Source organism: Telmatherina bonti, assembly GCF_933228915.1.
Source record: "Telmatherina bonti genome assembly, chromosome: 22".
In the NCBI taxonomy this organism is placed as follows: domain Eukaryota; kingdom Metazoa; phylum Chordata; class Actinopteri; order Atheriniformes; family Telmatherinidae; genus Telmatherina; species Telmatherina bonti.
The window spans coordinates 29571865-29592241 of NC_136631.1; the positions used below are offsets into that span (position 1 = coordinate 29571865).

Below are 20377 nucleotides of genomic sequence, written 5' to 3' on the forward strand. Positions count from 1 at the left end.
TATGAAATTAATCTTATAATTAGCAATGTAAGCACACTAAACCACATGAAAATTCCTTGTTCTAAGTTTTATTTATTTCTGTCCAAGAAGTCTGCCAGTGCACTGCCACCTTGTTGTGGCGCTAGCAGCATCTCCCCAGGTTCATACTGTCATGCCATTGTTCCTGTTTCCACACCCAACCTGCACAGTGGGTGTGTCCTCGGCCTCACTGCTACAGGTTAGTTGCTATTGTAAGGGTGTCAAACACCAACTGGAGCATAAGATATGAAAGCCTCTTTAGTTTAGGTCATGTTTTCATACACTGGTAGCCTCACTTAGTCTTCCCTCCTTTTCCAGGTGACATGCTTTTGTCTTGGATCATGCCTCCATCTGCCTCTGGTTTGCTTTTCCTCATTGCTGAATGTGTTTAAATCCAATTCCCTCCTCCTTTCAGTTTCAGCTGGCTCTGCTAGCTTGGTTGAAAATGGGCTTGCTTCGGCCACAGTAGTGTAAGCTGCCGATTTATGTCCAGATCTAGCAGGGAGAGAAGTGTCTCTGACCTTCTCCTCAGAAGAGCTCCTGAAGACCAACACAGCACTTAAAGCTGGGGACGGTAATGTTGCTCAGAGACATGTTCCTCTGGGTGAAGTGGTTCCTCGTCCTGATAGTAGTCTATACTGGGGCTGGGCGATATATCGAATGTACTCAAGATATCGTGGCTAGTCCTCTGTGCGATATAGAAAATGCCTATATTCATATTCGAGTATCCTGTTGTCACGCAGGTGTTTTTAGCTGTGGGCGGGGTTTCCTCCCTCCTCCTCGACTCTGCACCGCTTTGCACAGAGAGTTAAAGCAAGCGCGCCTAGTTACGTACATAAAGTGAGCTACGTGCTACGTCATGAGAGGCAGCGTGTAGCCACTGTTGCCAACTTGGCGACTTTCTCGCTAAATTTGGCGACTTTTTGTGAAAAGCGACTAGCGACAAATCTAGCGACTTTTACAGGAGTTATTGGAGACTTTCCTGGTGTTTTGTCGACTGACTTTAAAGCGCATATTGTAAAGTTATTGTTATGAACGAGAGTCTCTCCCCATCCTAAAGCACTCGGTCGCTCCGGCTGCAGCTGCAGCCAGTCAGAGGAGCAGAGAGGACACCTGCACGACTCCACCTACAGTCACAATGAACAGCCAAATCCGCCACTGATCCCGCTCTGGATTACAGAGTGGGACGTAAATTACAAAGTTTTTCACGTCACGCAAAAATAATTATTATATTTGATTACATTCACAGCCTCTGTCACTTACTCACCTCATCCACTGTGTGTGTGACACAAGCATATTTATGTAGCTCGTCATGTCTCTAGAAAGTACAGAAAGGAGTGGGAATCAAATCCTGAATTAAAAACTGGCTGAAGCCGTTTATTGGAGAAGATACGAGGACATTCTGCCTGTATTATAAGACTGATTTCTATGCTAAACTCGATTAAACTGCGATTAAAAAAAATACACGACAACTCAAAAAACGTATTCATAAAGCAAAGCCTTATAATAGTTCAACCCAAAGCAAGCTAAAACTAAAAAAAAAAAAAAAAGACTAAACTAAAAGTAAGAAAACTACACAAATTAAAAAAACATAAATGTATCTCTGTCAAAGTGTCTCTTTTGGGTCACTGTGCAGTCCCAAGCCCAGATAGAGGAAGGGGGTTGGACATGCAGCTAGCTATTCCACAAAACATAAGAATCCTTTGGTTAAATTTGATAATCTAACATTTAATAAAGGAGGACAAAGCTGATTTAGGTGGTTTTAATGGTATTCAAAATAATTTTTCAAAAGGATAGCCTGTTTCAGTGGCAAAAAAGAAAAGAATAGAAGAAAAATAGTACAGGATCCATCATCTGGCGGTGGTTTGGATACCGGAGAGACGATGTTGACCAAACAACTGTCGTATGCAAAGTATGTCGCAAAAGTGTCGCCACAAAAGGTAGAAGTACCACAAATTTATTTCATCATTTGAAAAGTCACCCCCTAGAGCACGTATTTTCATACGTTGCATTTATTACATCATGCAAAGGCACTTTACTTTGTTTTAAAATGACATGTTTCTGCCACTGCTTTAACTGTTCAATAAATACGGTTTTGATCAGTTTGCTTCATTATAATTTCATCCTTTTGGCATGAATGTTTAAAATCAGCATATCTTAATGCAGTATGAACAATTATGTTTTAATGGAGACACAAAATCATCTTACTGATGTGATTGTATGCACCAAAGCATTAATTCAAGGCTAAGGTAAATATCGAGATATATATCATATATCGTGACATGGCATAAAAATATCGGGATATTACTAAAAGGTCATATCGCCCAGCCCTAGTTTATACATTCTGTAATCATGAACAATAAGAAATATAGTTAGACCCCTCAGTTTACTGTAAATCTGTAAAAACTGACCAATCCAAACGTTCCGACCCAAATGGAGTTGTTCATTTCTTATATTCCGTAAGCTTCTTCTCCCGGTTCTCCTCCTCCCCCTCCAGCAGTGCATACCTGATAGCCCCACCCTGCATATAAACAGCGTGTTAGGATGAAAATACAAAGTAATGAAGAAGAAACTCGGAAGGCAAACATGGCTGAGAAAATGCATCCTAAAGAGCACACGTAGCTCTGTACTCATAGAGCTCCGCGCTGCAGTCCGAGCAGATCTACATGTACTGTAGATGTACATAGCTTATCACCGATATGTTTTTAGCCTGATCAAAACAAAACCAACAACATGTTTTGGGTAATTTGGTTTTACTTGCAGCTTGTGTCAGAAACACAGTCCTTGATTTTAGGACCAGACCCTCTTTTTAGCAAAAGCCTGGTAGTCTAACTGCTCTGGAAATCAACACGCCAAATAAATCTACATGATTAATCTACATCTACACATGAACATGTCCTCACCGAGCCAGCTTCAGTGTCATCATAATATATGTATTCCTATTCAGGTCCACCTGTAGAACCCTCCCTCAGAGACATGCATTCTTTGATTTAATCCAACCCCACCAGTAAGTCCTGCTCCCAGTCGTTTCACTTACGTTATTCCAGTTATGCAGCAACTTAGCTGTAGATGTATGTAGCGTTTTCATGAGCTACAAATATGATATTCCCATTTACTGATATCATATCAGTTTTCTGTTGTTCCAAAAGCCTTTGGACAGAAAGCACCAGGCTGTTTTAAGAAGTCCAGAACAAACAGCTTTTTCTTCTCATCAAATTAAATAATTAAAAATGAGAGAGCAGAGGTCACAAATATACACAACCAAAGTCATGCCAGCATAAAGCATACCAATACCAACATCAGAATATTGCTGTGCTTGCAGACATAATACTTTGGTTAAGCTAAGGAAGTGGGTTTCCAGCTCCAGCTGATTGGTCAGATTACTGCAGCAGGTTACATAGCCACAGTAAAGAAACAATAATAAATTAGTTTAGTGTTGTCTGAAATATTCATACGAGCTAAAAAATGTGGGCAGTGACAAATCAGTTTAGCGTCAAGATTATTAACGTGTCCAGTCTGAGGTACAGCCAGCTGACATCCACCGTGTTGTTTTCTTCAGGACTGTCTGTTAGAAGCTATGGCTTCAAATGTTTTTTCCAGCTGAATATATACAAGTTGCCTGTACTTGTGTCAGTAGAGGAGAAATGACAGATGTCTGAGAGAAAGCCTCCAGTCTACATGTGGTTAACGACTGCTGATAAAAGTTTGCAGCGGCAGCAATAAAGTCACAAACCCCAGTAATCACCAGCGAGACTTCCCTGTGTTATCTAACTGCTGAGTGTGGTCAGAAGGTTCGAATGATAGCGAGCTGCCAGCTGGACGCTTGCTGTTGACCGATGAGCCAGAGAGTGACGCCACCTCTGCAGCTCTGTGCAGCACCAGTTAATGATTGACTGGCAGATCAAATGGACCTAAACGTGTTTAAGCAGCCAAATTGATCTTGTTACTGTAGCTGGAGCTTTGCTTGCCTTCGTAGTGACTGATCAGTGGGTCGGGCCTGCTGTCAAGAATAAACTCCACTGATTACTGATTTCATCTCCTGAGAAAACACTGATTCCAAACCTGTCGAAGCAAACGGACGCCTTTAATGTTCCAGTGAAGGAAGTTCCTAACCCGAACCCAAACTGTCTCTCATAATAACAAGTGACCATGGAACTACAAAGGTACACAGAAAACATTGGTAATAGATAATGTTACCAATAACAAATAAACCAAAACGATACGAGTACCACTGGCTGTTTCATACAATAATAGATCTCCAGGTTCGTTTACTTATTATTTATCAACTTTATTAATGAGTTTACAATGTTGTTTGGTCTTTAACGTGACCTTTAACCTGAACAGCTCAGTTCAAAAACCAAAACCAAACCAAAAACCAAAAATCTGTAAACAAAAGGGAAAAGTTCAAAATACCAGATTCATCTGATGCATCTGCAAATGTAAAATTTCCATTCTGGGATCCAGTCAGAAGATCCTCCAACATCCTGCTGGGATCCAGTCAGAAGATCCTCCAACATCCTGCTGGGATCCAGTCAGAAGATCCTCCAACATCCTGCTGGGATTCAGTCAGAATATCCTCCAACATCCTGCTGGGATTCAGTCAGAAGATCCTCCAACATCCTGCTGGGATTCAGTGAGAAGATCCTCCCAACATCCTGCTGGGATTCAGTCAGAAGATCCTCCAACATCCTGCTGGGATTCAGTCAGAATATCCTCCAACATCCTGCTGGATTCAGTCAGAAGATCCTCCAACATCCTGCTGGATTCAGTCAGAATATCCTCCAACATCCTGCTGGATTCAGTCAGAAGATCCTCCAACATCCTGCTGGGATTCAGTCAGAAGATCCTCCAACATCCTGCTGGGATCCAGTCAGAATATCCTCCAACATCCTGCTAGGATTCAGTCAGAAGATCCTCCAACATCCTGCTGGGATTCAGTCAGAAGATCCTCCAACATCCTGCTGGGATCCAGTCAGAAGATCCTCCAACATCCTGCTGGGATTCAGTCAGAAGATCCTCCAACATCCTGCTGGGATTCAGTCAGAAGATCCTCCAACATCCTGCTGGGATTCAGTCAGAATATCCTCCAACATCCTGCTGGGATCCAGTCAGAAGATCCTCCAACATCCTGCTGGGATTCAGTCAGAAGATCCTCCAACATCCTGCTGGGATTCAGTCAGAAGATCCTCCAACATCCTGCTGGATTCAGTCAGAAGATCCTCCAACATCCTGCTGGATTCAGTCAGAAGATCCTCCAACATCCTGCTGGGATTCAGTCAGAAGATCCTCCAACATCCTGCTGGATTCAGTCAGAAGATCCTCCAACATCCTGCTGGGATTCAGTCAGAAGATCCTCCAACATCCTGCTGGGATTCAGTCAGAATATCCTCCAACATTTACACATATATGCAACTTATCATTTGAGCATGGACAATTTCCTTCTCAAATGAAAATTGCAAAAGTAGTTCCATTATTTAAAGCAGGTGATAAACACACCTTTACAAACTACCGTCCTGTCTCTCTCTCACCACAGTTTTCAAAAATACTAGAAAAACTATTTAATTCAAGATTACATACTTTTATTGAAAAAAATAAATTGCTCTCTAATAGCCAATATGGTTTTAGACAAAATCGATCAACATCACTTGCCTTAATTGAATTAGTGGAGGAAATCACAAGGTATATTGACAACAATAAATTTATTATGGGAATTTTTATTGATTTACAAAAGGCTTTTGATACCATTGATCATAGCATATTACTAGATAAATTGGAAAAATATGGCATTAGAGGACTACCACATAGATGGATAGGGAGTTATCTGAGGGACAGGCATCAGTTTGTCCAGGTTGAACAGTATAAATCTAATTGTAAGAATATAAAGTGTGGTGTGCCTCAGGGCTCTATTCTCGGGCCAACACTATTTTTACTTTACATTAATGATATTTGTAAAATATCTGAAATAATGAAATTTATACTTTTTGCAGATGATACAAATATTTTATGTTCAGGGCATGACCTGGAGAAACTTCTGAAAGATGTTAATGAAGAAATGTATAAATTAAAAAACGGGTTTAATATAAATAAGCTGTCATTGAATGTAAAAAAGACGAAGCTTATACTGTTTGGTAACCGGAAAAAGGATATGCCAATACAAATAACCATACAAAATACAGTAATAGAGTACAGGAAATTGTGTTTTTAGGTGTGGTTATTGATGAAAAGATGTCTTGGAAACCCCATATCTGTTACTTGCGCTCAAAAGTTGCCAAGTGTGTGGGTGTGATGAAGCGATGTAGTCTGATACTGAATCAGAGTGCTTTGCTTATCCTTTACCATTCCTTCATAATGTCATATTTAAATTACTGTATCGAAGTGTGGGGAAATTGTTACAAATCAAATTTGTTACCATTGATCATTCTCCAAAAAAGAGCCATTAGAGTTGTTCATAAAGTTAAATATAATGATCACACCAACCCACTTTTTCTTAACACATTTAACTTAAAATTACATGATGTGGTAAATTATAAAATGGCACAAATCATGTACAGAGCATCAACAAATTCTCTGCCTGTCAATATTCAAAATTTATTTCAAGATAGAGATGCTCATCATGCATATAATTTGAGAGGAAGTCATAAACTATATCAGACAAAAGTAAGGACAACTCTAAAGGCTATGTGTATTTCTGTGAGGGGAGTCACTCTATGGAACAACTTATCTGAGGAAATGAAAATTTGTAAAAAATCTTTTGTTGTTTAAAAGTATGTTTAAAAGGAAGGTAATGAGTGAGTACCAGGAGGAGATGAGGCAGTGAAAACTTCATGGCCAGGCACATGCACCGAGTGTCAAATTTCTGTCTATGTATTATGTGTTAGAAGTGTATTACCTGATTATGTTTGCTGTGTAAAACACATGGTTGATAACATGTTAAAATGTATTGAAGTCATGTGATCGGGAAGAGCGGGGGGCGGTCGGGAGTGCGTTGGGCCTGTCTTTGTCATTGTCTTGTCTTGTCTTGTCTGTGTTGATTATTGTGTAAATTTTGTAATTTTGTTTTGTGTTATGCTGCGTGGTGTGTGAAGGGGGTGGACTAAAATAAGCATTGCTTCTCCCATCCCCCTTTTCAAACCAAAATTGTAAAAAAAAAATTGTAAAATTGTTTTTGCAAATTGTGAATTTGGTTTGAAACAAATGAATAAACAAACAAACAAACATCCTGCTGGGATCCAGTCAGAAGATCCTCCAACATCCTGCTGGGATCCAGTCAGAAGATCCTCCAACATCCTGCTGGGATCCAGTCAGAAGATCCTCCAACATCCTGCTGGGATCCAGTCAGAAGATCCTCCAACATCCTGCTGGGATCCAGTCAGAATATCCTCCAACATCCTGCTGGGATCCAGTCAGAAGATCCTCCAACATCCTGCTGGATTCAGTCAGAAGATCCTCCAACATCCTGCTGGATTCAGTCAGAAGATCCTCCAACATCCTGCTGGATTCAGTCAGAAGATCCTCCAACATCCTGCTGGATTCAGTCAGAAGATCCTCCAACATCCTGCTGGGATCCAGTCAGAAGATCCTCCAACATCCTGCTGGGATCCAGTCAGAAGATCCTCCAACATCCTGCTGGGATCCAGTCAGAAGATCCTCCAACATCCTGCTGGATTCAGTCAGAAGATCCTCCAACATCCTGCTGGGATTCAGTCAGAAGATCCTCCAACATCCTGCTAGGATTCAGTCAGAAGATCCTCCAACATCCTGCTGGATTCAGTCAGAATATCCTCCAACATCCTGGTTCCAAACTTCAGGTTAAAAGTCAGATTAAAGTTGGAAATGATTTCTTGTGGTTTCATTTTTCAAACATCAGTAAAGCTGAAATGTTTCTGGGGAAGTGAAACACTGAGGACACCCAGCAGGTTCCTGCACACCGTAAAGGATCTCACCATCCTGTGCTTATAAACAGCATGGTTGCTTCTGCAGTAGGTCTGTGGTTGCAGATGTCCTCAACATCTTCAGCCTCCTTATCCTCCTCCCTGTTGTCTTACTGCTAGTGAGCAGGATGAGGGAGGAAGAACTGGTCTGGTCTGATGGTACTTTCACCAGTATCCTCATGTTTACTCCTCTCTTTCCCAGACAGACGGGTAGGAAGACATTTGAACACATTTTCTAGCTCATGTGCATCACGTTGGTTTGTTTTTCACAGCAAACCTTTCTCCTCGTGTCACGGGGAAACAGGGTGCTTTACCTGGTCATTTTGGTGTATAAAGTTAATGAAAACTAGCTGCAGGATCTGGTTCCATCTCTGGCTTCTGGGTGAAAGATCCGTTGGGACATGATTCTGTAGACATCCAGAAAGAGGTGATGAGTTTTACAGATGGACCATCAGACAGCCTTCCTGTCTGCAGGCTGCATGTGGATGTTGCCCAGCTGTTTGCAGGACATCTGTCTGTCTGAAGGAACTTTTCTCTTCACTTTAGTTCATCCACATAAACTCTGGAGAATAAAAGAAAGAAGAAAAGCTTCTTATTAAATTGTCTTTTCCAGATTTCCAGATTTATTTATTTTTTTCCCCTGTTTCCAGATTTACTGTTGTCCTTGTTTTCCTGATTTTTTTAATTTTTTTTTTTATCGTGTGACTGTTTATTCCAGGGACTCTGTCCAATCATACGATGAGCACAAAAATATCCTTATTTACTAGTTTAATGTGTCCTGGCTGTAGACGCATTCATCAGGACTGCCAGGTTCTTCTGCAGCAGGACTGTAGCCGATTCATTTCTGTCTCTGTCTCCTCCAGGACGTCATTGCTGGCTTCCTCTACAGCATCCTCATCCTCCTCTTCATCCTGCCCGCCTTAGACCTGATTGACAACTTCAACCTTACTTGCCGCTACGCTCCACTCATGATCGTATCACTCCATGTGGGCCTGGGCCTCTTCTCCTTCACCTTGGACACTTGGAGTACTTCACGGGGCGACACCGCTCAGATCCTGGGCACCGGGGCCGGCGTGGCCTTGGCATCCCACGTCAACCAGCGCCTGGGTCTGATGCCGGATCTGACACCGGACCAGCTCCCCCTGACTCTGCCGGTCTTTAGCAGCAGCCGGGTAGGCACAGCCATGCTGCGGCACATCCTGGGGGTCCTGGTCCTGGTGGCCACCCGGGCCCTGATGAAGGCTGTTACCATACCACTGGTGTGCTGGGTATCCGGGGTGCCCAGTAGCGACGTGAGGAAGGCTCGGCAGCACACAGAGGTGGAGCTGCCCTACCGCTGCCTGGTTTACGGGACAGTGGGCTTCAGCGTCCTTTTCCTGGTCCCGCTTCTCTTTGCCTTCCTGCAGCTCTAGTGACCAGAACCAGAAGCTAAATGTCTTCTTTTGTGTCCAGAGGTAGTAGAGAAGGGGACTGATGCTGACTTTGTCCCTTCTCCTGTTTGCTCAGGTTAGCCTTGATTCACAAGTGCATCTTCAGTTTCTGTGTTTTGTTTAAAGGCTTCGGTTTGTTTGGCCGTGACGTCTTTCTACCTGGTTGTTTGTACGACCTTCTCCTCCACTATTTCACAGCAAAAAAAAAAAAAAAAACTGAAAAAAACCCTGAAATGTTGTCTGAGATGCTGAAATCGAACCACTTTTACTGATAATTACATAAATGTTAGAATTTACATTCTGTGAATGCTGTCACTGTGAAGTGTTTTAGGAGAGAACCACATACAGCTTGGAGCTGCAGGCCGCAGAAATGTCTCATTTCATCCAGAATATTCAGCTACACTTCAGTAAAACACAGAAATAAAACTTCCCTTGGTTATTTTTGCACATGTCCAACATTTCAGACCCTGATCTCCACACACACCTGCCCCGTTTCCACCAACAGGTCCGACTCGGGTCAGGACGGTAGCCGTACTCAGTGATAGCATAAAGTGGTGGCGGTGCGACACTCAGGACCAAAGCAAGAGGATGGAGGACGTCCAGCAGGTTGTCGTTTTGCTTTTTTCTGGTTATAAACAGCATTAAATCCTCCGTTTATTTGCTTACTTCAGAGTGCTGAGTCACCGATCAGAAGGATTCTTTCCACCAATCAGAGGACTGCAGCGTGTTAAGCTCCTCCCCTGTAGAGTCTGTAACACCGACCCCAACCGAAGGGTCCTGGGAAAGTAGGACTGGGATCAGATCCCAGTTTCTGCCTGTCCGTTTTGATCTGGACCAGTTGGTGGAACCGGGTTCGTACTGGACCATGTGGAAGAAGGGTCATGCCTGCTGGACTGACTTTGTTGTGATTTTTTATGTCTTTTATATGAACTCTGACGTCCTGTCGGCCTCTGTGTTCGAAGGAGTCATAAAAAACAGAATGATGATGAGGAGGATGAAGACCACAAAGTGGGAAAGAACTAAATGGGAAAATCCTGGATCATCCTGGGAATGTTTCAGAATATCTTCCTTAAACAATCAGACATAGTTCACGTCCCATCAGCTGGAAGTTTCCCTTCGCTGCTGCTGGAAGAAGAACTGCTGGAGCTTCTGCTCCTCCTACAGCAATACTGTCATTTCCTTCTCCACATCAGTATTCCCTGATCCTGGTCCTGTCCAAGACCGGATCCTAGGCATCATGCACAAGTCATTTAAACAATGTTCACTGTTTTCCACTGAAGTGCCGTAGAGAAGACAGAGGACCAGACATCGACCGCGAGGAGATGAAGCTGGACAGCTGATGTTTAAACGGCCTCGAAGTCTTTTATTCAGTTTGTTAAAACGAAGACATTTCTTTTCTGAGGGTCCAGATCCAGCATCAGGTCTCTTCCTCTGGTCTGACCTGGATCAGGTCTCTTCCTCTGGTCTGACCTGGATCAGGTCTCTGCCTCTGGTCTGACCTGGATCAGGTCTCTGCCTCTGGTCTGACCTGGATCAGGTCTCTTCCTCAGGTCTGACCTGGATCAGGTCTCTTCCTCTGGTCTGACCTGGATCAGGTCTCTTCCTCTGGTCTGACCTGGATCAGACCTGGATCAGGTCTCTTCCTCTGGTCTGACCTGGATCAGGTCTCTTCCTCTGGTCTGACCTGGATCAGGTCTCTTCCTCAGGTCAGACCTGGATCAGGTCTCTTCCTCTGGTCTGACCTGGATCAGGTCTCTTCCTCAGGTCAGACCTGGATCAGGTCTCTTCCTCTGGTCTGACCTGGATCAGGTCTCTGCCTCTGGTCTGACCTGGATCAGGTCTCTTCCTCTGGTCTGACCTGGATCAGGTCTCTTCCTCTGGTCTGACCTGGATCAGGTCTCTTCCTCTGGTCTGACCTGGATCAGGTCTCTGCCTCTGGTCTGACCTGGATCAGGTCTCTTCCTCTGGTCTGACCTGGATCAGGTCTCTTCCTCTGGTCAGCCCTGGATCAGGTCTCTGCCTCAGGTCTGACCTGGATCAGGTCTCTTCCTCTGGTCTGACCTGGATCAGGTCTCTTCCTCTGGTCTGACCTGGATCAGGTCTCTTCCTCAGGTCTGACCTGGATCAGGTCTCTGCCTCTGGTCTGACCTGGATCAGGTCTCTTCCTCTGGTCTGACCTGGATCAGGTCTCTGCCTCTGGTCTGACCTGGATCAGGTCTCTGCCTCTGGTCTGACCTGGATCAGGTCTCTCCCTCTGGTCTGACCTGGATCAGGTCTCTGCCTCTGGTCTGACCTGGATCAGGTCTCTTCCTCTGGTCTGACCTGGATCAGGTCTCTTCCTCTGGTCTGACCTGGATCAGGTCTCTTCCTCTGGTCAGACCTGGATCAGGTCTCTTCCTCTGGTCAGACCTGGATCAGGTCTCTTCCTCTGGTCTGACCTGGATCAGGTCTCTTCCTCTGGTCTGACCTGGATCAGGTCTCTGCCTCTGGTCTGACCTGGATCAGGTCTCTGCCTCTGGTCTGACCTGGATCAGGTCTCTTCCTCTGGTCTGACCTGGATCAGGTCTCTTCCTCTGGTCTGACCTGGATCAGGTCTCTTCCTCTGGTCTGACCTGGATCAGACCTGGATCAGGTCTCTGCCTCTGGTCTGACCTGGATCAGGTCTCTGCCTCTGGTCTGACCTGGATCAGGTCTCTTCCTCTGGTCTGACCTGGATCAGGTCTCTTCCTCAGGTCAGACCTGGATCAGGTCTCTGCCTCTGGTCAGACCTGGATCAGGTCTCTTCCTCTGGTCAGACCTGGATCAGGTCTCTGCCTCTGGTCTGACCTGGATCAGGTCTCTTCCTATGGTCTGACCTGGATCAGGTCTCTGCCTCTGGTCTGACCTGGATCAGGTCTCTTCCTCTGGTCTGACCTGGATCAGGTCTCTTCCTCTGGTCTGACCTGGATCAGGTCTCTTCCTCTGGTCTGACCTGGATCAGGTCTCTGCCTCAGGTCTGACCTGGATCAGGTCTCTTCCTCTGGTCTGACCTGGATCAGGTCTCTGCCTCTGGTCTGACCTGGATCAGGTCTCTTCCTCTGGTCTGACCTGGATCAGACCTGGATCAGGTCTCTTCCTCTGGTCAGACCTGGATCAGGTCTCTGCCTCTGGTCTGACCTGGATCAGGTCTCTTCCTCTGGTCTGACCTGGATCAGGTCTCTTCCTCTGGTCAGACCTGGATCAGGTCTCTTCCTCAGGTCTGACCTGGATCAGGTCTCTGCCTCTGGTCTGACCTGGATCAGGTCTCTGCCTCTGGTCTGACCTGGATCAGGTCTCTTCCTCAGGTCTGACCTGGATCAGGTCTCTGCCTCTGGTCTGACCTGGATCAGGTCTCTGCCTCTGGTCTGACCTGGATCAGGTCTCTGCCTCTGGTCAGACCTGGATCAGGTCTCTTCCTCTGGTCTGACCTGGATCAGGTCTCTTCCTCTGGTCAGACCTGGATCAGGTCTCTTCCTCTGGTCAGACCTGGATCAGGTCTCTGCCTCTGGTCTGACCTGGATCAGGTCTCTTCCTCTGGTCTGACCTGGATCAGGTCTCTTCCTCTGGTCTGACCTGGATCAGGTCTCTTCCTCTGGTCTGACCTGGATCAGGTCTCTGCCTCTGGTCTGACCTGGATCAGGTCTCTTCCTCTGGTCAGACCTGGATCAGGTCTCTTCCTCTGGTCAGACCTGGATCAGGTCTCTTCCTCAGGTCTGACCTGGATCAGGTCTCTGCCTCTGGTCTGACCTGGATCAGGTCTCTGCCTCTGGTCTGACCTGGATCAGGTCTCTTCCTCTGGTCAGACCTGGATCAGGTCTCTGCCTCTGGTCTGACCTGGATCAGGTCTCTTCCTCTGGTCTGACCTGGATCAGACCTGGATCAGGTCTCTTCCTCTGGTCTGACCTGGATCAGGTCTCTTCCTCTGGTCAGACCTGGATCAGGTCTGACCTGGATCAGGTCTCTGCCTCTGGTCTGACCTGGATCAGGTCTCTTCCTCTGGTCAGACCTGGATCAGGTCTCTGCCTCTGGTCTGACCTGGATCAGGTCTCTTCCTCTGGTCTGACCTGGATCAGGTCTCTTCCTCTGGTCAGACCTGGATCAGGTCTCTGCCTCTGGTCTGACCTGGATCAGGTCTCTTCCTCTGGTCAGACCTGGATCAGGTCTCTTCCTCTGGTCTGACCTGGATCAGACCTGGATCAGGTCTGACCTGGATCAGACCTGGATCAGGTCTCTTCCTCTGGTCAGACCTGGATCAGGTCTCTTCCTCTGGTCAGACCTGGATCAGGTCTCTTCCTCAGGTCTGACCTGGATCAGGTCTCTGCCTCTGGTCTGACCTGGATCAGGTCTCTTCCTCTGGTCTGACCTGGATCAGGTCTCTTCCTCTGGTCTGACCTGGATCTGGTTGTGGTCCTGGGTCAGACCTGGGGAAGAGACCTGGTCCAGGTCAGACCCAGGACCACAACCAGAGATGTCTTCTGGTTCAGTGCCTTGTTTGAGGACATTCCTGTTCTTCCTCCGGTCTTGTAGACGTGTAAAGTCTGAACTGTGGTTTTTGTGTGACCCACGAGGTCTGTTCTGGTTCTGAATGGTTCTGGTTCCCTGTGAGCTCGGACCGACGGTCCTCTTTGTCCACCTGAACGCAAAACCTTTTCCCCTTCGATGAATTCGGGTTCTTTTCTGTCTGTAAACAGTTTTATCATCACACTGTTGAATCTAAATTCATCCTGATTTATATCAACAGGAACTGATAGATTATCTATAATGACATCATTTATATTCATAAATCATATTTTCAGCTCTTTTATTCTATGTGATGGTATGAGATGTGAGCCAGCTACTGGCATCTAGTCTGAACTGGTTTAGATAAATCCAGTGACATGTAATACGTCTTCTGATTCTGTTGCATCGCATTAAGATTTAATAAATCATGAATGTAACTTTATTTCCACATAAAGACCTTTATTAATATCCGGTCTGCTGCTTTTAGTCATTTTCTGTTTGAATCATCTGACATCCCACCTGACGTCATGCAGACCAGCAGGAAACTTCAGGTAGACCACCCTGCAGACAGGATCCCAAAACCTAAAAAGTAGATTTTTCTTTTATAAATCATCAAATGAAAATACATTTTATGCAGTTTCTTGTATTTTTATACAAACTATTTCCAGGAATTTCATGTCAAATCTGAAATTGCGAATAAAATTCTGTTTGTGTAAAATGAAATTGTTGTTTTCATTCCCACCTTCGTGTCAGAGAAATCAGAAAAACTTTGATGCCATTCTCTGTGAACACGTTTCACAGAGTAGAAACTTGTTTCTGTGATAAGGTGCAACATAAAAGCACGGAATAATATTATTAAAGTTGAAATGCAGCTATTCTACGAATAAGGTAAGAGCATGTGGAAAAATTTACATTTTTAAAAAAATGTATAAAATGTAAAAGCTAAAAATAATCTTGTATACATGCAGATACACTACTCACAAAAAGTTAGGGATATTTGGCTTTCAGGTGAAATTTATGGTAAATGCAATATGTTCATGCTACAGTGATATAATATCATAAAAGTAAGACATTTAAGTAGAAGGATGCACTACTGATTTCCTCATCTCAAAAAATTCATTCAACACAAAAGGTAACAACAATGGTAGTTACACCACAACAAAAAATTTGAACGTCTCAATATCTCGTCATGTGCCCTTGAGCATCAATTACAGCTTGACAACGACGTCTCATGCTGTTCACAAGGCAACTTATTGCCTGCTGAGGCATGGCATCCCACTCTTCTTGAAGGGCAGCCCTCAGGTCATTGAGGTTCTGGGGTGCAGGGTTTCGAGCCTCTACACGACGGCTCAGCTGATCCCACAGGTTTTCAATGGGATTCAGGTCTGGAGAGAGTGCAGGCCGTTCCATTTGAGGTCCACCAGTCTCCAACAGCCGTTCCCTGATGATGCGGCCTCGATGAGCAGGAGCATTGTCGTCCATGAAGATGAAATTAGGCCTGTTCTGTTCATGTAGGGGCACAATCACTGGATTAATGATGTTATTCAGGTAGTTTGGACTTGTCACTGTACCATTCACAAAGTGTAGGGCAGTTCTGTACCAAGTGGACACCCCTGCCCACACTGTAACACCGCCACCACCAAAAGCTGGCCTGGTGACAACAGTGGCTGATGCATAGCGCTCTCCCTGACGTCTCCAACATCGTTGCCGGCCATCATTTCTGCTCAGTGTGAATCGACTTTCATCAGAGAACAGCACTGAGGCCCACTGGTTCCTCGTCCAGCGTAAATGCTCCCTGGCCCATGCAAGACGATGATGCCTGTGCCTGGTGGTGTGGTCAGGTACCCGTGCAGGTCGTCTAGCACGCAGACCACGCTGATGGAAACGGTTTGGAATGGTCTGACGTGACACTTGGGTGCCTCTCACCTCTCTTAAACGTGCCTGGAGTTGAGTGGCATTCATCATCCGGTTTCTCAGGGCAGTGTTCACAATGTAGCGGTCATCAGCACGGGATGTGGCCAAAGGACGTCCACTTCTAGGCCTTTCTGTGACTCTTCCAGTCTCTCCATATCTCTGTTGCAACCTGCTGATGACACTCTGCGACACTCCAAGCTCAGTGGCCACTTCTGTCTGAACGTCCTGTTTGAAGCATCACAATGGCAAGGGACTGTTGTTCCATCGTTAGGCGTCGTCTTGGTCTCATGATGTCAAAATGTGAACAGCATGATGAGGACAACTGTTTAAACACCAGCTCTAATTGAACCAGGACATTTATTGGTCAATTCAAGGATCACACACCTGCCCTGATTTTTGCCGTTAAGCTTCTTGTTAGAGAACAGCAACTTGTGCAAAATTTATTGAAACATTTAACAGTTGGACACGTGCATTTAAAAGCTTAGAGAAGATCACATTAAGTTCACCTGTACAGGTTTGAATGCATTTTAGGCTTGTTGTGAAATTTCACCCAAAAGCTGAATATCCCTAACTTTTTGTGAATAGTGTATGTACAGTAGCATCCGAACCTTCTATCACCTCCTCTTCATCAGGACCACCTGTAGCCTGAGTTTCCTGTTAGCTGACAGGAGGGGGAACCAGATGTGGTCTTCTGCTGCTGGAGACCATCTGCTTCCAGGCAGTGCTGAGTGTTCAGACATGTTCAGTGCTTAAATGACCTCTTTCTATCATCTCAAAAGCAGATATTCCTTTTTTTAATCAGCAGAACGTCTCCTCTGTGGATCCTGCAGCTCCTGATGGTTAAGTGATGTGGTTGTCTCAGAGTCAATGTTCTTCCTGCTGCTCTCCATCCTCACATGATGGTGTGGTTTGTCCCAGCATGACCAGTTTCCCACTTCACCCTGCCAGAACTGGCCAGCTGCAGAGGACAGATGCTCCAACTCTCAGTCAGGGGTGCCCAAACTTTTTCCCTCCAAGAGCCAAACTGAAAATGATCCAGTGAGCCACGGCCCAAACACTGCAGCTTTAAGGATTAAACACAAGTGTATAAAGTTATTTCAATTATTGTTCAATAGCAAATACAGTGTTTTTCCTATCTGGGCAAATAAAACGTTACATAAAAAATCAATATGGCAATAAAACAATAAAGCCATAGTTGGAGGAGCAAGAAGCAATAATTACAGCCACTAAACTGCAACGCAGTGCAGCATGTCAGCATTAAGGAACAATGCATGTTGAACAAGGCAAGGTGCTGATACTTAGTGGGACACATGAAGCTGATCTTTGGACATGACCAGTCTCTCCATGTTGGGTTGCACCCGGCTGATTGACAAGGTGAGGATGTCATGGAGGTGTGAGTCAGTATTCGGCATTGATAGAAACAACGACTAGCGGACCAAAAGCAAAGTGCTGCCGGGCAGATTTTGGCCCGCGGGCCCCACTTTGGGCACCCCTGCTCTAAGTTTCATTTCTCATGAATTTCCTTCCTTCTAAATGTGAAAGCTGACGACACTGAAGGTTCAGCTACAGTCTCATTCATCTTGATAAGTTCCAATCAGCCCGCAGGAGGTCACAGAGGAAAACAGCAGTTACATGTGAAATAAACAGCACAACAGTCCAGATGGAGCCTGCAGGTCTGCAGCCCAGCTGTCTGAGCAGGCTGATGCTGCCACCATGTGGAGGCCTCTGATTTGTCTACAGGACACTTTGATTGTGACGCAGTAAATAAATAAACCTCAGAAAAACTTTCAAAGTAAAAGGGTTTCTCAACTCGTTGCATAAAAAACGGTGATTTAGACAAATAAAACAAACAGACCCCCAGCAGGATTTTACACACCAAACACCAGGTCGCTGGAAAACAGGTCATTTCTGACTTCCCAGCTGGAGTTCTGCGGGCAGATGTCAAAGATTCATCTGAAAGCTCATCCTGCCCGAGTACATGAGGTGATTATTTCCAACATTATTATTATTATTATTATTATTATTATTATTATTATTATTATTATTATTAATAATAACAACATTATTATTGTTATTATTATTATTATTATTGTTGTTGTTGTTGTTGTTGTTGTTTTTGCTCGTGCAGGGACCGGAAACTCAGTAAAACACTCAAACGGAACTTTGCTTCGCGCAAAAGGTTCCGGACGGTCTGTAAATAATGTGACGCTCGCGCGCAGCGGACAGAAACGTGACTTCGGTTCTGATCTGTGTTCAGTTTACATCAACATTTTATCCAGAACTTTATCCAAAGGGACCCAGAAAGGTTCTACAAGGTTCAGGATTCCCGGAAGTCGGTACGTCAACACGTCACGTCGGTATGACGTCACTAGGTCTCATGACTGGTTCATCACCAGATTTATATCACATATAGATGATTAAATGATAAAAATATTTTGTTCGTAACCTGGTTTCATGATTTAACTGGAAGAAAATCAAAATGATCCGTAAATATTTTATTATTAATGACGAAATTCTTCATAAAGTTACCCGGATGGATGTTTACAGACTGACGTCATAAATGGCAGCTGCTGAGGGAAAGATCCAGAAGATGTGATGATGTGGGATAATCTGGGTTGTAACAGAGCAGTGTCCAGCAGCATCATCAGCTTCTCTTCACCATGAAAACCCGCTGATCCAACAGAAGAAAAAACTTTTTCTTCTTCAGGGAAAGTTTTGCTTGTTAGATATAATCCACACGTCAGAACAGCAAAACTTTATTTAGAAATAAACCAGTTAATGTTGGTTTCCACTAATAAATATAAACTAGTCAGTAAAGAAAAAAGTTATTTGAACATGTTTACAGTCAGACTTATGGTTACATGACTGTATATTAATCACCTTGTTATGTTGTGTATTTTGTCGTGTCTGTGTTGTACACGATAAAGTTGTTACAAAGTCCTTACAAAGAGATGGAGAGTAGGCCACGCAGTCGGCAGGTCGGTCATATTCCTGTGATCCGTTTCCTTCCAGAACAGACCGGCCGCATCTCTTCTGTTTCAGCTTCCATGGAAAGTTTGGTGGAGAAGCTGCGTGGTCTGTCGGTCGCCCGGCGGTCCCGTCCGAAGACGCCCACCTACCTGCTGCACGCCGCCCTGCGGCCGTCCGGCCCACTGGCTGCGTCCTGCTCCGGCTTCGTCATCCACCTGCATGACAGACACACTCTGGACCCGCTGGGGCAGTACCGGGGCCACACGGGGCCACTGTGCGGGCTCTGCTTTGCTCACGGCTCCACCCAGCTGCTGTACTCGGCCTCTGCAGACGGGACGGTCCGGGCGTGGGACCTGCGGAGTCCTGGAACCGGTGCGGCGCAGCTGTTCAGCAGTGACGCTTCACACTGCTTCTGCAGCTTCGACCTGAACTGCAGCGACACGCTGCTGTGCGCCGGCACTGAGCAGGTCAACGATGAAGACAGCTTCCTGGTCTTCTGGGACCCCAGAAAACCTGATGGAAGACCTCTGGGGGTGTACTCCGAGTCTCATAGCGATGACATCACTCAGGTGTGCTTCCACCCGCGGGACAAAGACCGGCTGGCGTCCGGGTCGACCGACGGGCTTGTTAATGTTTTTGACCTGAGCCGGGGAGCGGAGGAGGAGGCGCTGCTGCTGACCTGTAACAGCGACTCGTCGGCCAGCTCGGTGTGCTGGTCTGGTCCGGACTACTCCCAGCTGCTGTGCCTGAACCACGACCAGGGTCTGCAGCTGTGGGACACGGTCCAGCTCGACACAGACCAGCCTCTCACCATCTTCTCCAGCTCAGACGCTCGCAGCCTCACTCTGCTCCCTGATGGGGGGAGCCTGGATTACTTGGTGGGGGGGCGGTGGCTGGAGGCGGCCGAGAAGCTGCTGGTGGTGGGGGGGGCGAACAGCGGGGATCTCCACCTGATGGAGTGTGACAGCGGGGGGCTCCGTTTGCTCAGAAGTCTGACAGGTGGCCACACCTCCACGGTGCGCTGCTTCCTGTGGGACGCAGCAGGGGAGGCTCTGGTCACCGGGGGGGAGGATGCTCAGCTGTTACTATGGAAACCAGGTAGGAAGCCACCTGCTGCAGAAAAAGAGGAATCGATGAAGAGCGAATCGGCTCTGAAACTCAAATCCAGACCTCATAAAAAACACAGATACCACAGAGAGAAGACGGGACGAAACAAAGACTGAGTCCATCAGAATGATGTCAGAAGGAAGGCTTTTCTGTGACATCATAGTTCGTCTGTTGATCTGTTGTTAAGTTTATTTGCATCAAAAACACAAAACCAGATCAGTTTCTGAGGAGACGTTGCGATGTGGATTTTACCTGGAACAGGTTTGTATGCAGAGCAGCTTGTATGGAATATATCATTCATATAATCATGACTTTTAACTCCAAATAAAAGTTAAATCCGCTTGAAACAGATGAAACATGACCATGAAGTCTGAGTCTGAATGAAAACGACGATTCAGAATTAAACTCACTTTCGAAGTAAAGTGGCTGCTTTATTCCCGTTTTTAATCCGAACTGTTTAATCAGGTCGTTCTGCGCATGCTCATCATC

The 20377-nt window shown here is 45.6% G+C and overlaps 2 protein-coding genes across 2 annotated transcripts in view; both read left to right on the plus strand.

The window, feature by feature from the left end:
• Nucleotides 1-10693, plus strand: part of sgpp1b (sphingosine-1-phosphate phosphatase 1b) — a 29684-nt gene extending 18991 nt beyond the window's left edge. The window contains exon 3 of the mRNA XM_079262786.1: nt 8813-10693. Coding sequence (XP_079118912.1) covers nt 8813-9361 — 549 coding nt within the window. The 3' untranslated portion in view covers nt 9362-10693. The remainder of the gene's footprint in view (nt 1-8812) is intronic.
• A 7354-nt stretch (nt 10694-18047) lies between these two features.
• On the plus strand, nt 18048-20004 carry wdr89 (WD repeat domain 89; the record flags this gene model as incomplete). Its single annotated transcript, XM_079261672.1, has 2 exons — nt 18048-18147; nt 18854-20004. Exon 2 carries the CDS (start codon nt 18859-18861, stop codon nt 20002-20004), a length of 1146 nt encoding a protein of 381 aa, XP_079117798.1. The 5' UTR covers nt 18048-18147; nt 18854-18858.
• Between the last annotated feature and the right edge of the window lie 373 nt (nt 20005-20377).